We start from the raw sequence: 22,009 nt of genomic DNA, 5'->3' as shown, positions 1-22,009 counted from the left end.
ATCTGCATGGGTTCATCCTCAGGCACAGGTTGATGAAGAGAGACAGGAGAGGAGTCAAGCAGGAAAGGAGAAGTAGAAGAAGAACACTCCCGTTTGCATTCTCGCAGATATCTATCCAAATGCATGGCTAACGTCATTGCTTGGTCAAGGGAGTCAGGTGAGGGATAAGTCACTATAATGTCCTTTAAAGTGTCCGATAACCCCAGTCTGAACTGACAAACTAAAGCTGGTTTGTTTCACTTGGAGACCACACACCACTTTCTGAATTGAGCACAGTATTCCTCCACTGGTCTGCGTCCCTGTTTAAGCGAATGCAGCTGAGACTTAAAGTCCACGGAGAACAACTCAGAGGCATCTGGATCAATGGAAAATACCGATCCCTGGGGAACCCCTTGCAGAAGTGACATAATAATTCCCACTCTCTGGGCCTCAGTGCCAGAATAGTAAGGTCTCAGACGAAAGTATAACTTGCCACTTTCACAGAAAGTTTTGAACATTTTCTGATTACCTGAAAAACGATCCGGGAAACTAACTTGCGGCTCCACGGGAGCTGAGGCTGGGTTTACATCACGTTTTTACCAATACGAGACCACATCCGGCTGGGGGAGCTAAAACCTTGCGCTCCCGTATCACTGACATATGCCGCCCATATGTAATTCATTTCAATATGCTGACCGAACGATGACTCCGGTCGGTTCATTTTTACCCCGCATGCGGTTTTCCCACCGCACCTAAAACCGTAGTCAACCACGATTTGAGGTCTGGTGGAAAACCACATACGGGGCAAAAATGAGCCGACCGGAGTCAGCGTTTCAATCCAGTTGGCTCATTGAAATGAATTACACACGGGCAGCATACGGCAGGGATACGGGAGCGCAAGGTTTTAGCTCCCCCCAGTCGTATGCGGTCTTGTATTGGGAAAAATGTGATGTGAACCCAATCTGAGACAGGAACTGATCACACCTGGGTACAGGCAGACTCCAGATCCTGGATTCTGGCTAGCAAGGCCTGGATAAGCTGCTCCTGGTCTTGCAGTCTCTGAGTCAAGGTCTGAACTAATGCTGACTGAGAAGAATCACACTGCTGATATCTTTTAACCAAATCCTGAAGTCAAACCCTGCATTTTCTCTACTAAAGCAGACATAGCTTCCATAATGCAGGAGCAAGGCAAATGCACTTGTTCCCTCGCATGGTTTTGGAGGCATGGCTCCCCTTGCCTTGGTAGACATCAGAGGAACCTGAGATGGGAGTGGGAACAGTGTTCTTTAGAGAGTAACAGTTGACAACCAGAGGCTTTAATAGTGACACATGAAAAGAGTCAGGAATATGGCAAGAAGGGGGTAACTGTAGACTGGATTGATTTTTTGTAAGACTTCGAACGGACTGAGGAATCGAGGATCTAACTTGTAGGTGGAAATTTTTAAACAAATGTACTTAGAAGATAACCAAACTTTATCACCGGGAGAGAAGGATGGAGGAGGTCTTCTTTTCTTATCAGCCTGGGTTTTCATGCGAGAGGAGGCCAGGGACAAAGAATGCCGAGTCTGTCGCTGAATGGAAGAGAAGTCACGGACAAGTTCATCTACAGCTTGGACACCAGAAGAAACTGGAACTGGAAGAGGAGACCAGCGATAAGTCTCCAAAATCTGATTTACCCTCTCCACTTGACCGTTAGACTGAGGGTGGTAGGAAGAGAAGTCCAGATGGATATCAAGACGGGTACAGCGAGCTCGCCAGAACTTGTCCGAGACGATATGTTTTGGTAGACCATGTAGATGGAAAATATGTTGTAAGAAATGCTTCGCTAACTGTGGAGCAGATGGAAGACCAGTAAGTGGGGTGAAATGAGCCATTTTGGAAAACCGATGAGCAACGACCCAGATGACCGTGTTATTATGAGATGGTGGAAGATCGGTAATAAAATCCATTGCGATGTGAGTCCATGGAGTCTCCGGAATGGGCAATGGCTGTAAGAGTCCCGCAGGTTTTTGTTGAGGAGTTTTGTCACGTGCAGACTTTAGACGAGAGAAAGCCTCTTCAGTCTCAAGAGGCCATGACTTAGGGTTAGAGTTCTTTCTGGTGAGAACTACAATAGTAGCAACCAAGGAAGAGAAGTGTGGGATGAACTGACGATAATAGTTGGCAAATCCCAGAAAGCGTTGGTCTGAAGACCAGTAGGACAGGGCCAATCCAAAACTGCTGACAGTTTCTCAGGATCCATCTGCAGGCCTTGATGAGAGACAATGTATCCGAGAAACGTGAGGCTAGATTTCTCGAATAGGCATTTCTTCAGTTTGGCGTAGAGATGATTCCTCCGGAGACGCTGAAGTACCAGACCAAATTCCTGAAAAACAGCTGGAGCATTGCAAAGGCCGAAAGGAATCACAAGATACTCAAAATGTCCATCACGGGTATTAAAGGCCGTTTTCCATTTGTCTCCCTCACGAATTCTAATCAGGTTATATGCTCCCCGTATATCCAATTTAGAGAAGACCTTGGCTCCCCGGAGATTATCAAAAAGTTCTGAGATCAGAGGAAGAGGATAATGATTTTTGACTGTGATTTTGTTGATACCCCTATAGTCAATACATGGACGAAGAGAACCATCCTTCTTGCCCACAAAGAAGAATCCTGCACTAGCAGGAGAGGAGGACTTTCTGATAAATCCTTTTTGGAGGTTCTCCTGGATATATTTTTCCATAGCTTGGGTCTCCGGAACCGACAAAGGATAGATTCTACCACATTGGGGCAAAGTTCCAGGCTGTAAATCAATCAGTCATAAGGACGATGTGGAGGTAATGTCTCGACCTGCTTTTCACAGAAAACATCTGAATAATCTTGATAAGGGGCAAGCAGACCAGGCATAGGAGGAAAGGAGGAAACAACTTTAGGCAGGACTGGCACAAGCGAATGATCTCTCCAGATTTCCAAGTTGCGGAGAATGATGTTGGAGCCAAGGAAGACCAATAAGTAGCTGAGTAGTACATTGGGAGGGAGCACAAAGAATTCAATATTTTCCTTATGCAAGACTCCCACTTGCATGGCAAGAGGCTCTGTGCAGAATTGCACCTTAGAGTCCAGATTTTGTCCATTGACTGAAGAGATGAACAAAGGCTTGGCAAGTCGGGTTACAGGGAGACAATATTCATGTACCAGAGAGGCATCAATGAAGTTGCCAGCGGAACCGGAGTCCAAGAATGCAGAAGCGAAGAATGACATCTTAGCAAAAGCGTGGATTTGAACATGTATTTTCAAGCGAGGAGAGTTAGTATTGAAACCTAGGGTCGCCTCTCCAACGTGTCCTAGGTGTGAGCGTTCCCTGGACACTGAGGACCTGTAGAACAGTCTTTGAGAAAGTGCTCCAGACTGGCACAGTATAGGCACAAATTGTCATTGCATCGACATGATCTTTCCAGCTGTGTTAAGCGAGTACGATCCACCTGCATAGTCTCTTCGGCAAGAGGCAAAGAAGACTGTAGAGGTGGATGTTGAAACATGGGTGCCAAGCGAGGAAAGTGCCGTGTTCAGGAAGGTTCTCTTTCAGTATGAAGTTTTTCCTGCCTCTCGGCAAAATGCACGTCAATGCGTGTGGCTAAATGGATGAGTTCACACAGGTTAGTCAGAGGATCTTGTGCAGCAAGAGCATCCTTTATTCTGCTGGACAATCCTTTTTTAAATGTAGCACACAATGCTTCGTTGTTCCATGCCAATTCTGAAGCGAGGGTGCGAAACTGAACAGCATAGTCTCTTACGGAGGAAGTTCCTTGGCTGAGGTTCAGAAAAGCCATCTCGGCAGTGAGGCACGTGTGGGTTAAGAAGGCCATGAGGTTAGAGGTCACTGGGTCACTGCGATCCCAGAGAGGAGTAGCCCAGGCCAGGGCCTTTCCGAACAAGAAGCTGACCACAAACGCTACCTCGCTCATTCCGTGAGGAACTGGTCCGCCATGAGTCCAGGTGCATGGATGGAATCACAAAACATCTACACCACTTTGGATCACCATCATACTTCATGGGGAAGGGGTAAATGATGCTTTGATCTGGAAGAAGCTGCCGAAATGGGTGGAGAGGAAGGAGCTTGTTGCTTCTGCTGTTGCATGGCCAGTAGTTGCTGCATCATGGCGGACAGTTGATTTAGTTGCTGCACATGACGGGATAACTGCTGCGACTGACGGACCACAACGGAAAGAAGATCTGAAACCTCAGTCAGAGGTACATCAGCAGGATCCATGGTCGGATCTTACTGTTAGACTCACCACAATCGACTGGAACTCGGGAGGTAGTAGATCCGCTGGACCGCAGTAGTCTGGAATGCGAGATGTAGTAGATCCGCTGGACATGTGTGGCAGATGACATGGGCTGTGCCAGGGAGCAGAGTCTAAGGTGTCGCTGGTTATCACCAGAGCCCGCCGCAAAGCGGCATGGTCTTTCTGCAGCAGGCGGCACCCAGGTCGCTACCCCTGGCACAACTTGACCACACAAGCGGCTGAGGGGAAGCGAGGCACAGAAGGGATGAGACAGGTCATAGTCAGGATAGCAGGAGGTCAGGGCAGACGGCACAGGAGCATAGTCAAGAACATAGCAGTAGGTCAATAGGCAAGCGGCAAGGGACAGGTCATGGAATGCAAGGTCCGGAACACGAGAAGACTACATAGGAAACACTTTCTCTTAGGCACAGTGGCAAGCAAAGATCTGGCAGAGGTATGTGGATGGTGCGGAAACTTATAACAATGGGACAGGTGAAACCCATGATTATGGGCGTACTGGCCCTTTAAATTTCAGAGCTCCGGCTCGTGCGCGCTCTAGGAGGCGGGGGCACACGCGCCAGAGCTGAGAGAAGGCAGAAGGTGGAGGTGAGTGACGGGCTGGGACTTGCATGCAGGCGCGTCCCACGATGCGAATCCCAGCCCCGCCGGCAAGAGACATGAGAATGGAGATGCGCTCAAGGCCGGTGGCCGGAGCGCAGTGTGTAACAATTGTCAGTACTTAAAATGTTCATAACCCTGATATTACTGATACTTGAGGGTTAAAGGGGTTATCCACCATAAGGTTATTTTAGTACGTTTTCAAATAAATTCCATCACTCACATTTAGATGGTTCGCATTTTTTTCTTGTTTATTCACGTCTTTCAGCAGTTACATCAGCTTCATATGATAGGATGTCGGCACACATCCAGTCTAGCAGAGGTCTTAACGCACTAGCTGGGAGCCATCAGGGTCATGACATGACATTTTGGGGTACCTCCCCTTACTCACGCATGAGTAAGAGGGAGGTCCCCCAAAATGTCGTGTCATGACCCTGATGGCTCCCAGCTATTGCGTTAAGACCTCTGCTAGACTGGATGTGTGCCGACATCCTATTGTATGAAGCTGATGTAACTGCTGAAAGACGTGAATAAACAAGAAAAAAATGCGAACCATCTAAATGTGAGTGATGGAATTTATTTGAAAAGATACGCAGACCATGATTGTTCATATATGATTGCTCCGTGGATGTGGTGAATATCCACACTTGGACTTTGTTTACTAAGTTATTTTAGTACATACCTGACAGACAGTAATGGACATGCTTAGGAAGGATCTGCGCTTGTCTTGGGGCTAAATGGCTATGTCATGAGATTACCATATCACTGTGGCTAGCTTTTTGTGAACTTGTATTTCCTGTTTGACTTATATTTTTTGGACTACAAATCCCACAATGCCATTTTCCTCCCTCTCACACATCAGCCACCCCACCCATTGAAACAAAAGACCTGTGGTTTTCAATTAGGGTGCCTACAGCTGTTGCATTAGTTGCAGATTGATCCCTCCACCCATTGAAGCAGACAGGCTCCCTGTCATCAGCTAACTAGTGAGTCAGGTCTCGGCCGCATTGCAAGCTGGGAAAAAATCTGAGAGAACAGTCATTTTGTATGCTGTTAAAAATAAATATTGGAGTTAAAATCACAGAAAAATTGTAAGAAAACCATCACACACAGGTACAGACACTATATTATGGACTACACTAACTTTTCAGCCCCTGTAGCATAGTCAAATAAAAAAAATTCGTGGAATACCGATTTAAGTGTTGGTGCCAAGGTACAAATGGCCCAATACAACAAACCGTTACAATAATTGTTACTTTCCTCTATTGCAAAGGACTTTGTTACACCTAATTCGTAAAAATGCCACATGAACTCTTCCAACTGTTTACAACTTTTCATTACCCTGTGAAGAACATTTGGATTAATGCCCCAGGAAAATACATAGCCCAGAGAAGGACATTCCAAACTAATGCCCCAGGAACTATTTTGTTGTTCTAACTCTGGCCCATTTGGCCGTTTCCCATCACCTGCCCTCCAGGACATTACGCCGGGGACAGCTCACGTGTTCTTCTGTACTCCTGCCCGTCCTGTGTAGCAGATGCTGCTCAATGTCCGTCATGGGTCCCCTCTCCTCAGAACTTTCTATAATGCACTATATAATTTAATGTTATGTAATGGTTAATGTATTGTATTTTCTATGCATCTGTTGCCTTAAATCTCTTGTTGCTAAGGACTTTTTTGTTAAGGGGAGTATGCAGTGGTGAACATGTGGGAAATGGGAAAGCTCTAAATTGTCCCCTTATATACTATAGCTAGAGTTCAGAGTTAATTATAAGCTAAGTATTTGCTGTGGTACAGTTTGGAGAGTGAAGTCTGTCTGTGAGGTGGATTTGAAAGGAGGCCTGAGGCCTAAGTCCAGCAACTATGCATCTACTACAAGTCAGCCCCACTACCTGGGTGAAAGTCAAAGCCTTGCGGTACACCTAACAGTCCGGGGATTACTTCAGTCAAGATAGTCAAGTCCCAGTCCCTAAAGTCTAGCGTGGGCTGTACTCTCTATCTTTATGAGTGATTTTATGACTTTTTAAACATGTTTTCATTGCATTTATTTCTCAATAAAATTATTTTTTTAATTATCTGATCTATATATGCTTTCATTGTTTGTTCTTATGCTACAAACTGTCAAACATTTGTTATTTATCTATCAATTATGCTAATTATTTATACAATTCTATCATTGTTATAGTATGCATCCAATTGAACCTACACAGTGTTTACTAAAAAGAAAGTTGTTACTCCACCATCTTAGTACACTCGGCATGAAGCCGTGTTTTTGGGTATAAGTTTTCCCCAGCTTGATTCTCAACCCGGCGGTACTAACAGAGTATTTAAGACTGAAATGATAACCACTATCCCATGCACATCTTGAGAAAGGGCTCCGTACCAGCCCTAAACGCATTCACTACTGCATGTAATGCCTGTTTTATTTCATTTTATGATCAATGAATCTACAATCTTTGGGAGAAGCGCCAGGACTGCAAGTTTTTTCTTTCTTTTTGCCTTGAACTCTACTGCTGACGGCCGGGATCCAGTGGAAACCGGAAACTCCAGGGCTGCTGACCCTTCTATATGCGAACTGAGATGTTGTGCTCTGAGCATAACCAACTTTGGTGAGCGGATTTGTCTTCATTACATTGTATTTTGCACCAAAAAGATATCTCACTAGGATTGTGCTCCGATCTTCTTTTATTTTTCCAGTTGTATAATGAAAATGTATCCACATTTAGTACATATAAAACAAAGTGAAGATCAAAGTAGACCAGTCTTCTGGAAAACAACACTGTTACATAACCAAGTCCCATATTATGAGGAGCTCTGGTCGGTCCTAGATGGCAGGGAAGGTGGTCAATATTAGCTTATCCTGAGCCACTCAAATTTGGGCACCCAAAATACTGAAAGGGACAAATACAGAGGTGCCCTATGACAAGGTGTTATAGCATACAATAAAACAGAACAATAATTATATTATTATAACAAAAATAAAAACAGACAGCTGCTGCACAGAGACCCCCCCCCACCCACAGATTTGTAAATAACTTATTTAAAAATCTTAACCCTTCCAGTAATTATCAGTTGCTGTATACTACAGATATACTACAGATACATTTGTGAAGTTCTTTCCAGTCTGACAACAGTGCTCTCTGCTGACACCTCTGTCTGTGTCAGGAACGGTCCAGAGCAGGAGAAGTTTTCTATAGGGATATGCTTCTAATCTGGACAATTCCTGACACGGACAGAGGTGTCAGCAGCGAGCACTGTTGTCAGACTGGAAATAACTTCACAATTTTCTCTGTAGTATACAGCAGCACATAAGTATTTAAATAGAAGTCATTTACAAATCTATTTAACTTTCTGGAACGAGAAAGTCCCACAGGAGACCTATTTTCACTAGAGTGAGGTTAAAATGCGCAATAGGTGGGAGGTACTCATAGGAGTAAGCGCTATCGGTGCCAGATCCCTCATGTTCTGGGATGAGGGAAGAAACCATTTCTACAATCTGCCATATATACAAGAACAGATCTATCGATTGTGGAGGTCAAAAGGAAGTCAAACTCATTTGAGAAGAGGGAACCCCTAAATTGGATCCCAGATCTGACAAGGTATACCAACGGTTATTATCCGTATGCATAGAATCTTCCACTGTGTTGATTCCCTTGAGCCTCCACGAGCGGAACAAACCACTATGATAATTTTCAGGGAAGTCCAAGGTGGCCCAGGGAAAAGGGTATTTATAGCATGTATAAGATAGACCCATACAACTACGCACAGCCTTTCAGGCGACAATGGTATCTTTAAACAGTAAAGATTGCTTGATGACTGGCGGCAAAGAAGGAAGAGAGCAGTGGAGGAATGACAGTGGTTACCAGGGGTTTACCAGGTGTTGTAATGCCAATCCATGATGTGATGCAGAAGGCATACTATATTATATCACTGAATATCTATAAAGTTCACCCTTCCATCTCATGTAGAGAGCATTAATGTACATAATGCAATTCTGGGGGGGTTTTGCCGCCCAAAAGAATTTAGTGAATGTAGAGGTTAGTGTTTTAACGTCCAAATGTTTCCATAATGGGGGATTGTCTGGAGAGGATATAAAAGTTTCCCAAAGCTGGACATCTTAAGCAGGTAGCAACGACCTAAGAGGGAGAGGGGTAGGCCATGCAAGCAGTGTAATTCTGATTGGATTTTGTTTATTGGTTAGACATTTTGGGCATTTATCCTGTAACCCGAGTAAGCTCTAAAGTGAAACAATATGTCTAGAATATGTGAAATGGCTTTGGCCAGATCACTCAGATACAGGATGATGTCATTGGCAAAAAGAGATACCTGGACCTCCCCACTACGCACCGGAATGCCTTTAAAGTCAGATGAAGCAGATAAGTAACACTCTAAGGGCTCTAGGGCAATGTCAAAGAGGAACGGGGAGAGCGACACCACTGAAACGTGCCCTTGCATTAAGAAAAAGTCGAAGAGAGAAACCCTGGGAGGTATATCCTCCATTAAGGGGAAGCATACAGGGCTCCTAAGAGGGTGTGGAATGCCCCATGAATGCCATTGGTGTCCAACACCGCATCCAGTCAGGACCAGTTGACATTATCAAATGCCTTTTCGGCATCAAGGGTAAACCGAGAAGGACAGCCTGCCTGGCTGTGTCGGTGATCAATAGCATCAAGCAGGGTAGTATAAGAGAGAGATGATCTGTCATGATTTTGGAGATTACTTTTTGAGGCCCTGTATTGCAAATTTCATTAAGTAGGGGAAGATAGGTGCATTAAGAGCTCCTATTTGCTCCGTGGTGATCTGAAGGAGAGAAACCTTACTCAAGAGAGTGTCAGAGGGGAGGGTGGGGAGAGAGGTGCATACATAAAGATCAGTATTGTAGCGGCCCATAAAATTTACTATGTCGTGGATTAGTTAGGAAATGGCAATTAGGAGTTTTAACGGAAAGAATATGTGAAGAGGGGCGTTAGCAAGTAGGCGGCTAGATTTGTTACCAAATCTTTGAAGGATCGCCATGTATTCCCCATGATAGTATTGTTCCCTCTTTGTCAGGTGGTCAAAAACTCACCTTTAGTCTTTACCCATGCCTCTTTAGATGTCGGAGTGGGACGGTGAAGGAAGGCCAAATATGCCAGTCTAAAATAATTTCTTACGCTGGAATATTTAGTGGACAACTCTCTCTTTTTGCCTGCCATGTAGGACATAATGCAGCCCATAAGGACCACTTTTGCAGTATCCCAAAAAAGATGTCGGAGTGGGACGGTGAAGGAAGGCCAAATATGCCAGTCTAAAATAATTTCTTACGCTGGAATATTTAGTGGACAACTCTCTCTTTTTGCCTGCCATGTAGGACATAATGCAGCCCATAAGGACCACTTTTGCAGTATCCCAAAAAAGATGGGGGTCATCCCTATGTTCTGCAACCCCCACCCCTGAAGAAGCTGTGCAAAAAAGTAATCTTTGTAGAGTGTGGTCAGGAAGTGCCATACAAAATCACTGCCCTGTGGGTGACGATCAGTGAGGTCCGGGGAAAGAGGAGCATGATCTGAAATCGAGGGGGACAGAGATGCATGTACGAAAATTTAGTCTATACACAACCAAGAGGATAAGGCGTGGGAGTAGATAGTAAACTGTCGGTCCATGGGTTTATGCAAATGCCACAGATCAACTAGTGTGGTATGTTCAAATAAGGGTGACAGTACCTTATCACGTGTCGCCTCTCCTCCACGTGTAAAGGGGTAGGAGCTGGAATGCAGAACCGTGTTAAAATCACCTCCTACTATGTTAGATGAGGCAGGATTTTTATTAAAAAAAGTAGTATTAGTAGTATTCAGCCCATATACATTATAGATACTAACAACCCAACTAGGCGATTCGAGTAACAGGAAATGCAATCTGCCCTGTGTCATTTTCCGATTTAAGGACCTTATGGGAGGGGTGGGGGATCTGAGGGGGAACCTAGCACTGTGCCCACCCAGAGCTTTTTATTAGTCGTAAAAAATTGCATTCTGGTATATGCATCTCCTGCAGCAGCCCCTTGATGTTCCATGAGACTATCCGCATACATATAGGGGGAGATTTATCAAAACCTGTGCAGAGGGAAAATCGTCCAGTCGCCCATAGCAACCAATCAGATCGCTTCTTTCATTTCTAACAAGGCCTCTGCAAAATGAAAGAAGTGATCTGATTGGTTGCTATGGGCAACTGGGTGACTTTTCCTCTGCACAGGTTTTGATAAATCTCCCCCATATTGAGTAACAGATATGCAATGCTCCAAGGGTTTCAGGGAAAGAAGACTGAAAAGCAGCTGACCCATGCAGCGGCTATGTACAAAATACAAACAATAAAACCCATACCACACCATGGAAAGAAAAAAGAAACCCATGCAATAAGAGGTAAAGGCAGGTAAAAAAAAAAGAAGAAACAGATCCTCTCTTGACTTTTTTCAGGGAGAGTCCTGACTCCCGCCTGTGCATCGGACAAAGAAGCAAACAAGGTAGGTAATCAGGCATAACCATTAGAGCAAGGTAAATCCACAGATAAGTAAAGAAAGAAAATGGGAAAAAAAAGGAGGGGGGGGGGAAGGGAGAGGGAGGAAGATTAGTGGGGACAACAAGGTATCATGGACAATCAGGAGCACGTAGGAAGGGATAAGGAAGGGTGGAAATTGAGATAAACAAATAATATCAGGTCACAGACAGGGGGTGGGGTAGCAGGCAGGCATACAATCAAGGGCAGCCAGCATGTGGTAGCATCAGCACCCCAGGGAAGGATATCATGCTTCATGACAAGACAGACTCAGGTTTCAGGTCCCATTGCTCGTTGTTCCTTAGCGGATGGTGAAGGGTTTGGCGTGGCTTCCACCGAAGAGTCCGAGGGACCAACTGATCCTGCTGGTGGCGATTGAAAGGAGGTAACCTTAGGTTTGGTTGAAGCCTGATGTTGTCTATGGCGTTTTTATTGTCAAGGCTGATGAAGGACGAGGCGGAGAGAGGGTCCATCCAGACAACATTCTCCTCAGATGGTGGGGTCAGGTCTGCACATGCTTGTAAATAGGGTTCTGTTGTAGCTGGAGAGTGGAATGACTTCCCTGAAGCTGAACATGTTAGATTGCGGGTATTAAAGACAAAACTTGACACCCTTCTTATAGAGATGTGTGCCCTGCACCGGAGGTGTCAGTTTGGTGTAAGATGCCCTTATAGGTGTCTAGATTTCCTTGTATCAGGCTAAAGACCTTACAAAGGGGTAAAACAGGGAGTGGTATGGCTCTACCTAACCCATTCCTCTATTTCCTGGCCTCTCAATTACAGCAACTGAGGGGGTGGGCAGCCCGCTGCTTGTTGGGACCCACTGGCCGTTTATTCCTCCCTAAGCATAGACTATACACTATACACAATACTTACATGCACAATTTCCTATACTGGAAATTGGATCCCTTACAAAGCCTCCAGACCCTACTCCTACTACCCTGTTAGTATGCAAAGTATGGAGTAAAGCCAAGTCTATGCAGGGAGTGGAGGGATGCACTTCATGCAGCAATCCAGAACTCCTATCATTGTTGAACTATCCATTTTGGGAGCAGAGGGGGATAGTCCAATTGGGGCAACTGCATTTTGATGGGTCATTTAGGTCCTTTCAACAGTTGCAGTCATACTTTGATCTGCCACGAACTTCATTCGACCATTATCTTTAACTCTGTCAAGCTATTAAAGTGCAGCGTAGTTCGAGGTCTTTAGTTACCAAATCTTGCCCTCCTTTGAAATCGGTGGTGATGTCCCAGGATTCCTCGGGTGTTATCTTTTTTTGATTCCTCGTGTGTTATCTTTTTGTTTGTATTTTTGTACATGTATCTAATATCTGATTTAAAAAAAAAAAAAAGACCTTGGGCAGTGTAGCTCTTGGTAAGAGATCGCTAACTGCTAGACATGCCGCTACAATGCTCTTGAAAAATGTTGCCCAGTTAAGATACTTTGAAATGGGGTGCATCACTGAACTAATAAAAAACAGATGGTCATTTCAACAAATTGCTCACCATCTAGGTCTTTCTAACTGAGCTGTTAGAGGGTGTTGGGAACCAGGGTGTACAGTATGCTATTAGGTGTTGGATGGTGCAGACAGACCGCCAATAGAGAAGATAAGTTTGATCCACCAACAAGCACAATTTGCTTGCACAATTTGCTTGTCCACCATCCATACACAGGTGGCACCTTCATTACACACCCCTGTCTCACATGCCCATTACATATCCTGCTTCTGACAGACAGCCACTGTCACCTTTGTTTGCAATGGTGTTGTAAACAAGTAGCATATTGGTCACCAGCCTGATTCTACAGTGATTGGAGTCCACCATAAGGCAGTTGACATTTCTATAATTATTCTATTGGAATGTTTGGGTGATTCGGTCCAGGCAAAACATCATCTGGTAGGTCTGACACACACTAGGGGCACATTCCTTTTTGTTTTCACTTTCAGTGAACAAGAAATCTTGACTGCTTTAAACTGGAACTGTATAATTTCTAGAGATGAATATGTTCGAGATCTACTGATGGCGGTTCTGAGTATGGAGGCCTCATGGTGAGTATGCAATGCTGCCTATCCTGTGGAGAGACAAATTGCCCCAATTGCTGATGTGATGATTTGGGGAGCTATAGCAAACAACAGTCGATCACCCCTAGTAGTGATACAAAGTGAGAGACACTAACCGCTCAGCAATATGATCAGACCTTCCTGCAGCCATTTGTGATGCTTTTCATGGCAGGGTTTCCAACTGGGCTTTCCTCATTTACTTATTAACAGGAAGGCTTATATCTCATGGGCACTATAGCAGCTTCATAGTGCGGCACCAAATGTTTTTTTCTTTACATCGGTTTGGACTATAATGTATTGTACTGAATGGTGTAAGCATTTTTACTTATCAAATCTAATAAATAACAATCTTTTTTTGTTTAACACATTACCATATAGCTATTACATTCAGCTGAAATGAGACAGTTAGTGGACAGAATTCAATATCTGTTTATAGATATATATATATAAAAAAAAAAAAACATCTGAAGTGTTCTGTGAAATGACACTGTGCTTACCTTGGCATTGTAGGCAATGAAGTTTTTTGATAAAGCATCAGGGGTGTGCATCCATGATTTATCTGGAAAACAAGATTGGATTGATTTTATAGTGCATCTCACAGTATATTATTTTACTCTTCATTTCCTTAACATTGTATTTTATTCTAATATGAACTGTTATTATCTAAGGTGTCAGACAGGGAAAGTGGTACATTGGTGTTGCACTGAATTTTCCATCAGGATGCACTCAAAACATGCATAAAAAATAAGAAGAATAAGTGGCTTTACAATTTTAAAGATACTGGTATACATTTAAGGATGTGTACCCCATACATCCTGAAAATATATAAAGAAAAAAGAATATACAGTTCTCTAGAAAAGTACATATTTATGTAGTGTAGGTGAGTAAATACTTTGCATAAGTATAAAGAAGTAGAAGGATAAGAGAATAAAAAGTAGATATAGAATAAAGTCTCTTATTCTCTAGTACAATCTGAGATTATAAAACTTTAGTGTTATAAAAATTTACCCAGTCTAATTAAAATGTAATCTGCATAGAAAAAATATTGCCCGGACCTTCCAAGGTAGTGTAATCAATTGGATATAAAATATGGATTACTGGGTCGTGCTCCAATGATAATTCAAAATAATTTTTTATTTAAAATGTATTCTAATACAGTGCATTACTCCTCACAGGGCCCATGTGAGAAGAACACATATAGTAAATATACAAATTCAGACAATCTTAAAATCAACAAATATTAAAAATATAGCACTGGCATATGAAATGGCTCTATATAGACATATTGATCTTATATCCTCGCAGTATTAGAATGATGCAATATATTTCTTAAGTATCCTTTTATATATATAACAGTTATAAATCAAGTTAAATACTGTGTTACCGGTCCTGTGATGAATAATTTGGCTCTGACAGCTCTCGCTGAGGCGATTAGAGTTGTTCCTGTGCCTAGATATAGGAACTGCAGTCGACGGTCTCAGATGGTGCTGTCGCTTTAGCTCGCAAAGTCCAGATGTATCGCGGTGGTGGTCGTCACAGGCTGGTGGCGCTGGCAGGCGCCGATGGTATATTTGCCGGGAGACCGAGCGCTGGCATGCGCTTGTGATGTCGGCATGCCAGCACTCGGTCCAAATTATTCATCACAGGACCGGTAACACAGTATTTAACTTGACTTATAACTGTTATTTATAAAAGGACACTTAAGAAATATATCGCATCATTCTAATACTGCGAGGATATAAGATCAATGGGGGGAAATTTATCAAAGGATTTAGACTGGTTTTTCCTGTCTAAATTTGTCGCACAGAAAGTCGCAGTCTAAATATGTGCGACTTTTCTGCGACTTTTGCTGTAGAGGATTTTTAGAACATGATGCATGCAAGTCTATTTTAGATAGAAATGCATTGGAAAATGCATTGGTGCTGAATGTATCAAGTGCGACTTTTGTGCGACAAGTCGCATCTGCCCAAAATACGCTGAAATATCAGACCATGTTGGAGCAGGTCTAAATGCAGTTTAAGCTGTAGACCCTGAAGTCTGAGCACAGAATTTATCAAGGGCTGTGAGACCTTTGATAAATTAGGAGCACAATAGACAGGAGAATACCACATACGCTGGTCTATAAGCATACCCAGAATAGACTAGATTAGTAAATGTCCCCCAATATGTCTATATAGAGACATTTCATATGCCAGTGATATATTTTAAATATTTGTTGATTTTAAGATTGTCTGAATTTGTATATTTACTATATGTGTTCTTCTCACATGGGCCCTGTGAGGAGTAATGCACTGTATTAGAATACATTTTAAACAAAATTTTTTTTTTAATTATCATTGGAGCACGACCCAGTAATCCATATTTTATATCCAATTGATTACACTACCTTGGAAGGTCCGGGCAATATTTTTTCTATACATATTTTCTAGTTTTTGCAACTGTGGTATAGTTGCATGCCCTGTTGACCTCGGTTAGTGATATTTATTAATTGTGAGCTGCACTTACACTTTTTTCTTTTCTTTTAAAATGTAATCTTATTTATTTAGAATATAAAAGATTGTACAAATATTATAAAATATTAATTCCTTAAGGACTCAATCACCCATTTTAATGTTAAGGACTCTTTTGTGCAAATCTGACTTGTGTCACTTCATGCATTAACTAGTTGAGTACCCAGCTTTGCCCGGTTTTTCCTTCCTCATCCTTGTTGGGGAGGAAAATCAACAAAGGAGAAAGCTTTTGACTTCATATCCCATCCCCATATATTGTTGTCATATACCAACCCCATATCCCAACCTCATATCCCGACCTCATATCCCGTCCACATATCCCGTCTTCATATCCCGACCTCATATCCCGTCCTCATATCCCGTCCTCATATCCCGACCTCATATCTCGACCTCCTACCCCATCCTCATATCCCGTCCTCATATCTCGACCTCTTATCCTGACCTCCTATCCCGTCCTCATATCCCGTCCTCATATCCCGACCTCATATCCTGACCTCATATCTCGACCTCATATCTCAACCTCAAATCCCGACCTCCTATCCCGTCCTCATATCTCGACCTCATATCTCGACCTTCTATCCCATCCTCTTATCCTGTCCTCATATGCCGTCCTCATATCTCAACCTCATATCCTGACCTCCTATCCCGTCTTCCTATACCGTCCTCCTATCCCGTCCTCATATTCCGTCCTCATATCTCAACCTCATATCCCGTCCTTTTATCTCGACATCATATCCCGTCCTCATATCTTGTTCTCATATCTCGTCCTCACATCCCAACCTCATATCCCGTCATCATATCCCAACCTTATATCCCAACCTCCTATTCCGTCCTCCTATCTCAACCTCATATCCTGTCCTCATATCTTGTCCTCATATTCTGACCTCATATCTCACCCTCCTATCCCGACCTCCTATCCCGACCTCATATCCTGACCTCCTATCCCGTCCTCCTATCTTGACCTCATATCCCGTCCTCATATCCCGACCTCATATCCCATCCTCATATCTTGACCTCCTATCCCGACCTCCTCTCTTTGTGAGATGGGGTGTGGCTTGCAAGCCGGATTGACACATTCATCAGGAGATGTAGAGTGGAGCTTGTGGAGTAAGGTACTGGAAGTCCCATATACTGGCATGGGTAAGGGTTAATTTAAATATCACATCTTTTTATTTGACATATAAGTAATATGTGTACCAGGTATTATTGAAATACCTACAGCTGTACGGAAGTTATGTGGGAACATACATTTCCCATTGACTTGCATGGGACATTAAACAATAATCCCAACCCTCACAAATGGGGGTAGTTAAGGGTTAAATTAACTATCCTATATTTTAAGTGGACATATAAGTAACATGTGACCAAGTATTATCAAAATATTTCCAGCCGTTTGGAAGTTATACAGTAACATATATTTCCCATAGACTTGTACGGGACTTTAAACAAAAAGCCAGACCCTGGCAAATGGGGGTGAGTAAGGGTTAAATCACCTATCATATGTTTTTTGTTGACATATAAGTAACATGTGTGCCAAGTTTCATGTTAATATCTTCAACCGTTTGGACGTGATGCTGGAACATACACACATCTATATTTATATATATATATATATATATATATATATATATATATATACTAGCTGAGTACCCGGCGTTGCCCGATTTTTCTTTACTAATCCTTGTTGGGGAAGAAAGTAAACAAAGGAGGAAGCTTTAAACTTCATATTCCGTCCTCATATATTGTTGCCTTATCCCGACCTCCTGTCCCGACCTCCTATTCCGTCCTCCTATCCCGTCCTCCTATCCCATCCTCCTACCTCAACCTCCTATCCCGACCTCCTATCCCGTCCTCCTATCCCGTCCTCCTATCCCGTCCTCCTTTCTCAACCTCCTATCCCGACCTCCTATCCCGTCCTCCTATCCCGACCTCCTATGCCGACCTCCTATCTCGACCTCCTATCTCGACCTCCTATCTCTACCTCCTATCCCGACCTCCTATCCTATCCTCCTATCTTGACCTCCTATCCCGACCTCCTATCCCGACCTCCTATCTCTACCTCCTGTCCCGACCTCCTATCCCGTCCTCCTATCCCGTCCTCCTATCTCAACCTCCTATCCCGACCTCCTATCTCTACCTCCTATCCCGACCTCCTATCCCGTCCTCCTATCCTGACCTCCTATCCAGACCTCCTATCCCGACCTCCTATCCCGACCTCCTATCCCGTCCTCCTATCTCGAGCGCCTATCCCGATCTCCTATCCTGTCCTCCTATCCCGACCTCCTATCCCATCCTCCTATCTCAAACTCCTATCCCAACCTGTAATAGGCTCTATTACCTAACTCAGTATTTCCCAACCAGTGTGCCTCCAGCTGTTGCAAAACTACAACTCCCAGCATGCACGTTCTGTCAGTGCATGCTTGGAGTTGTAGTTTTGCCCCCCCCCCCTCCCATGTGAATGTACAGGTTACATTCACACTGGCAGCGGATTACAGTGAGTTTCCCGCTTCAAGCTTGAGCTGCAGCAAATTTTCCGCCGCAGCTCAAACTCCTAGCAGGAGACTCAGTGTAATCCGCCGTCAGTGTGAAGTGAATGTAGCCTAAAAACATTACACTACACTACACTAACACAAAATAAAGAGTAAAACACTACATATACACACATACACTGCCCCCCCCCCCCCCAATAAAAATGAAAAACGTATCCTACGGCAGTGTTTCCAAAATGGAGCCTCCAGCTGTTGCATAACAAAAACTCCCAGCATTTCCGGACAGCCATTGACTGTCCAAGCATGCTGGGAGTTTTGCAACAGCTGGAGGCACCCTGTTTGAGAATCACTGGCTTAGAATACCCCTATGTCCACCCCTATGCAAATCCCTAATTTAGGCCTCAAATGCGCATGGCGCTCTCACTTTGAAGCCCTGTCGTATTTCAGGGCAACAGTTAAGGGCCACATATGGGGTATCGCCGTACTCGGGAGAAATTGCCTAACAAATTTTGGGGGGCTTTTTCTCCTTTTACCCCTTATGAAAAGGTAAAGTTGTGGTCTACACCAGCATGTTAGTGTAAAAAAAACATTTTTATACACTAACATACTGGTGTTGCCCCATACTTTTAAATTTCACAAGCGGTAAAAGAAAAAAAGCCCCCAAAATTTGTAATGCAATTTCTCCTGAGTACGGAGATACCCCATATATGGGCATAAAATGCTCTGCGGGTGCAAAACAAGGCTCAGGAGTAAGAGCACACCATGTACATTTGAGGTCTTAATTGGTGATTTGCACAGGGGTGGCTGATTTTACAGCCATTCTGACATAAGCGCAAAACAATAAATACCCACATGTGACCCCATTTTGGAAACTACAACCCTCACGGAATGTAACAAGGGGTATAGTGAGCATTTACACCCCACAGGTGTCTGACAGATCTTTGAAACAGGGGTCTGTGAAAATGAAAAATAAAATTTTTAATTTGCACAGCCCACTGTTCCAAAGATCAGCCAGTGGGGTGTAAATTCTCACTGCACCCCTTATTACATTCCGTGAGGGGTGTAGTTTTAAAAATGGGGTCACATTTGGGGGGTCCACTGTTCTGGCACCACGGGGGGCTTTGTAAATGCACATGGCCAAATTCTATTTCCAAAAGCTCAATGATGCTCCTTCTCTTCTGAGCATTGTAGTTCACCCCCAGTGCACTTCACGTCCACTTATGGGGTATTTCCATACTCAGAAGAGATGGGGTTACAAATTTTGGGGGGTATTTTCTGCTATTATCCCTTGTAAAAATGAAAAATTTGGGGGGAAACAAGCATTTTAGTGTAAAAAGAATTTTTTTTTTTACATATGCAAAAGTCATGAAACACCTGTGGGGTATTAAGGTTCACTTTACCCCTTGTTACGTTCCCCAAGGGGTCTAGTTTCCAAAATTGTATGCCATGTGGGTTTATTTTTTTTGCTGTCCTGGCACCATAGGGGCTTCTTCTGAGCATTGTAGTTCACCTGTAGTGCACTTCAGGTCAACTTATGGGGTACCTCCATACTCAGAAGAGATGGGGTTACACATTTTGGGCGGTATTTTCTGCTATTAACCCTTGCAAAAATGTGAAATTTTGGGGGAAACACTAATTACCTTTTTTAAAAATGTAACATTTTTTGCTAAACCAAGCATTTTTGGTAAAAAAAAAACATTTTTTTTTACATATGCAAAAGTCGTGAAACACCTGTGGGGTATTAATTCCTTGTTATGTTCCTCAAGGGGTCTAGTTTCCAAAATGGTATGTCGTGTGTTTTTATTTTTTTTGCTGTTTTGGCACCATAGGGGCATCCTAACTGCAACATGCCCCCCAAAAACCATTTCAGAAAAACGTACTCTCCAAAATCCCCTTGTCGCTCCTTCGCTTCTGAGCCCTCTACTGCGCCGGCCAAACAATTTACATAGATATATGAGGTATGTGCTTACTCAAGAGAAATTGGGCTACAAATTCAAGTATAAATTTTATCCTTTTACCCCTTGTAAAAATTCAAAAATTGGGTCCACAAGAAGTGTAAAAAATGAAGATTTTGAATTTTCTCCTTCAATTTGCTGATTTTCCAGTGAAACACCTAAAGGGTTAAAACACTTACTGAATGTCATTTTGAATACTTTGGGGGGTGCAGTTTTTTTTATAATGGGGTCATTTATGGGGTATTTCTAATATGAAGACCCTTCAAATCCACTTCAAACCTGAACTGGTCCATGAAAAATAGCGAGTTTGAAAATGTTGTGAAAAATTGTAAAATTGCTGCTGAACTTTGGAGCCCTCTGATGTCTTCCAAAAGTAAAAACACGTCAATTTTAGGATGCAAATATAAAGTAGACATATTGTATATGTGAATCCCAAAAATTTTTGGGGGGAATATCCATTTTCCTTACAAGCAGAGAGCTTCAAAGTTAGAAAAATGCTAAATTTTCAAATTTTTCATCAAATTATGGGATTTTTCACCAAGAAAGGATGCAATTTATCACAAAAATGTACCACTATGTTAAAGTAGAATATGTCACGAAAAAACAATCTCGGAATCAGATTGATAAGTAAAAGCATTCCAGAGTTATTAATGTTTAAAGTGACAGTGGTCAGATGTGCAAAAAAGGGATGCGTCCTAGAGCTGAAAATGGGCTGCGTCCTTAAGGGGTTAATGATGTTCACAACAACAGCCATTAGAGATGTTATTTGCATCTCTCAGGCTGGATTAACAAACTGGTGGATGATTTTGTGCCCTTTAGTCAGACTTTCTTTACATATTATTGTAAACTTTAAAATTAATTTTAACTAGTGATGGATATTTTGATTGTTATTGCTTTGAACATAGTAATTTTCTACAAACGTCCTGTCTAATAGGGTCTCCAAGTCTCCCTTTTTTTTTTTTTTAACCAGTCTAGCTTGTGCGACCAAACAATATTCCGTGCGACCGAAAAAAAAACGACACTAGTAAATAAGGTGAGAAAAATAATGGAGGAAAAGCAAAAACACTCCAAAAAAACTCTCCGGTCTTATTAAATGAGGCCCAATGTGTGTATGTTCCAGCATCTCGTCCAAACGGCTAAAGATATTAACATGAAACTTGGCACACATGTTACTTATATGTCAACAACAAACATAGGATAGGTAATTTAAAACTTACTCACCCCCATTCGCCAGGGACGGGGTTTATATTTAAAGTCCCATACAAGTCAATGGGAAATATATGTTACTGCATAAATTCCAAACAACTGGAGATATTTCGATAATACTTGGTCACATGTTACTTATATGTCCACTTAAAATATAGGATAGTTAATTTAACCCTTAACTAACCCACATAACTTCGGTATGGCTGGCGATATTTCAAAACCTGGTACACATATTACGGGTCGGGATAGGAGGTCGGGATAGGAGGTCAACATAGGAGGTCGACATATGAGGACGGGATAGGAGGACAGGATAGGAGGACGGGATAGGTGGTCGGGATAGGAGGTCGGGATAGATGGACTGGATAGGAGGATGGCATAGGAGGTCAGGATAGGAGGTCAGG

At 42.9% G+C, this 22,009-nt stretch overlaps 1 protein-coding gene across 15 annotated transcripts in view; it reads right to left on the bottom strand.

Moving 5' to 3' along the window:
- The window catches only part of GULP1 (GULP PTB domain containing engulfment adaptor 1), a 1,103,506-nt gene that overhangs the window by 562,832 nt on the left and 518,665 nt on the right, over window positions 1–22,009 (bottom strand). For all 15 annotated transcript variants that reach the window (XM_056535167.1, XM_056535165.1, XM_056535168.1 and 12 more), the window contains one exon: window positions 13,946–14,007. In XM_056535167.1, the coding sequence (XP_056391142.1) occupies window positions 13,946–14,007 (62 nt within the window). The remainder of the gene's footprint in view (window positions 1–13,945; window positions 14,008–22,009) is intronic.

The sequence above is a fragment of the Hyla sarda genome, chromosome 8 (assembly GCF_029499605.1).
Source record: "Hyla sarda isolate aHylSar1 chromosome 8, aHylSar1.hap1, whole genome shotgun sequence".
Classification (NCBI taxonomy): Eukaryota; Metazoa; Chordata; class Amphibia; order Anura; family Hylidae; genus Hyla; species Hyla sarda.
Note: the sequence above shows the minus strand (reverse complement) of the source record. Positions and strands in the feature narration are given on the sequence as shown.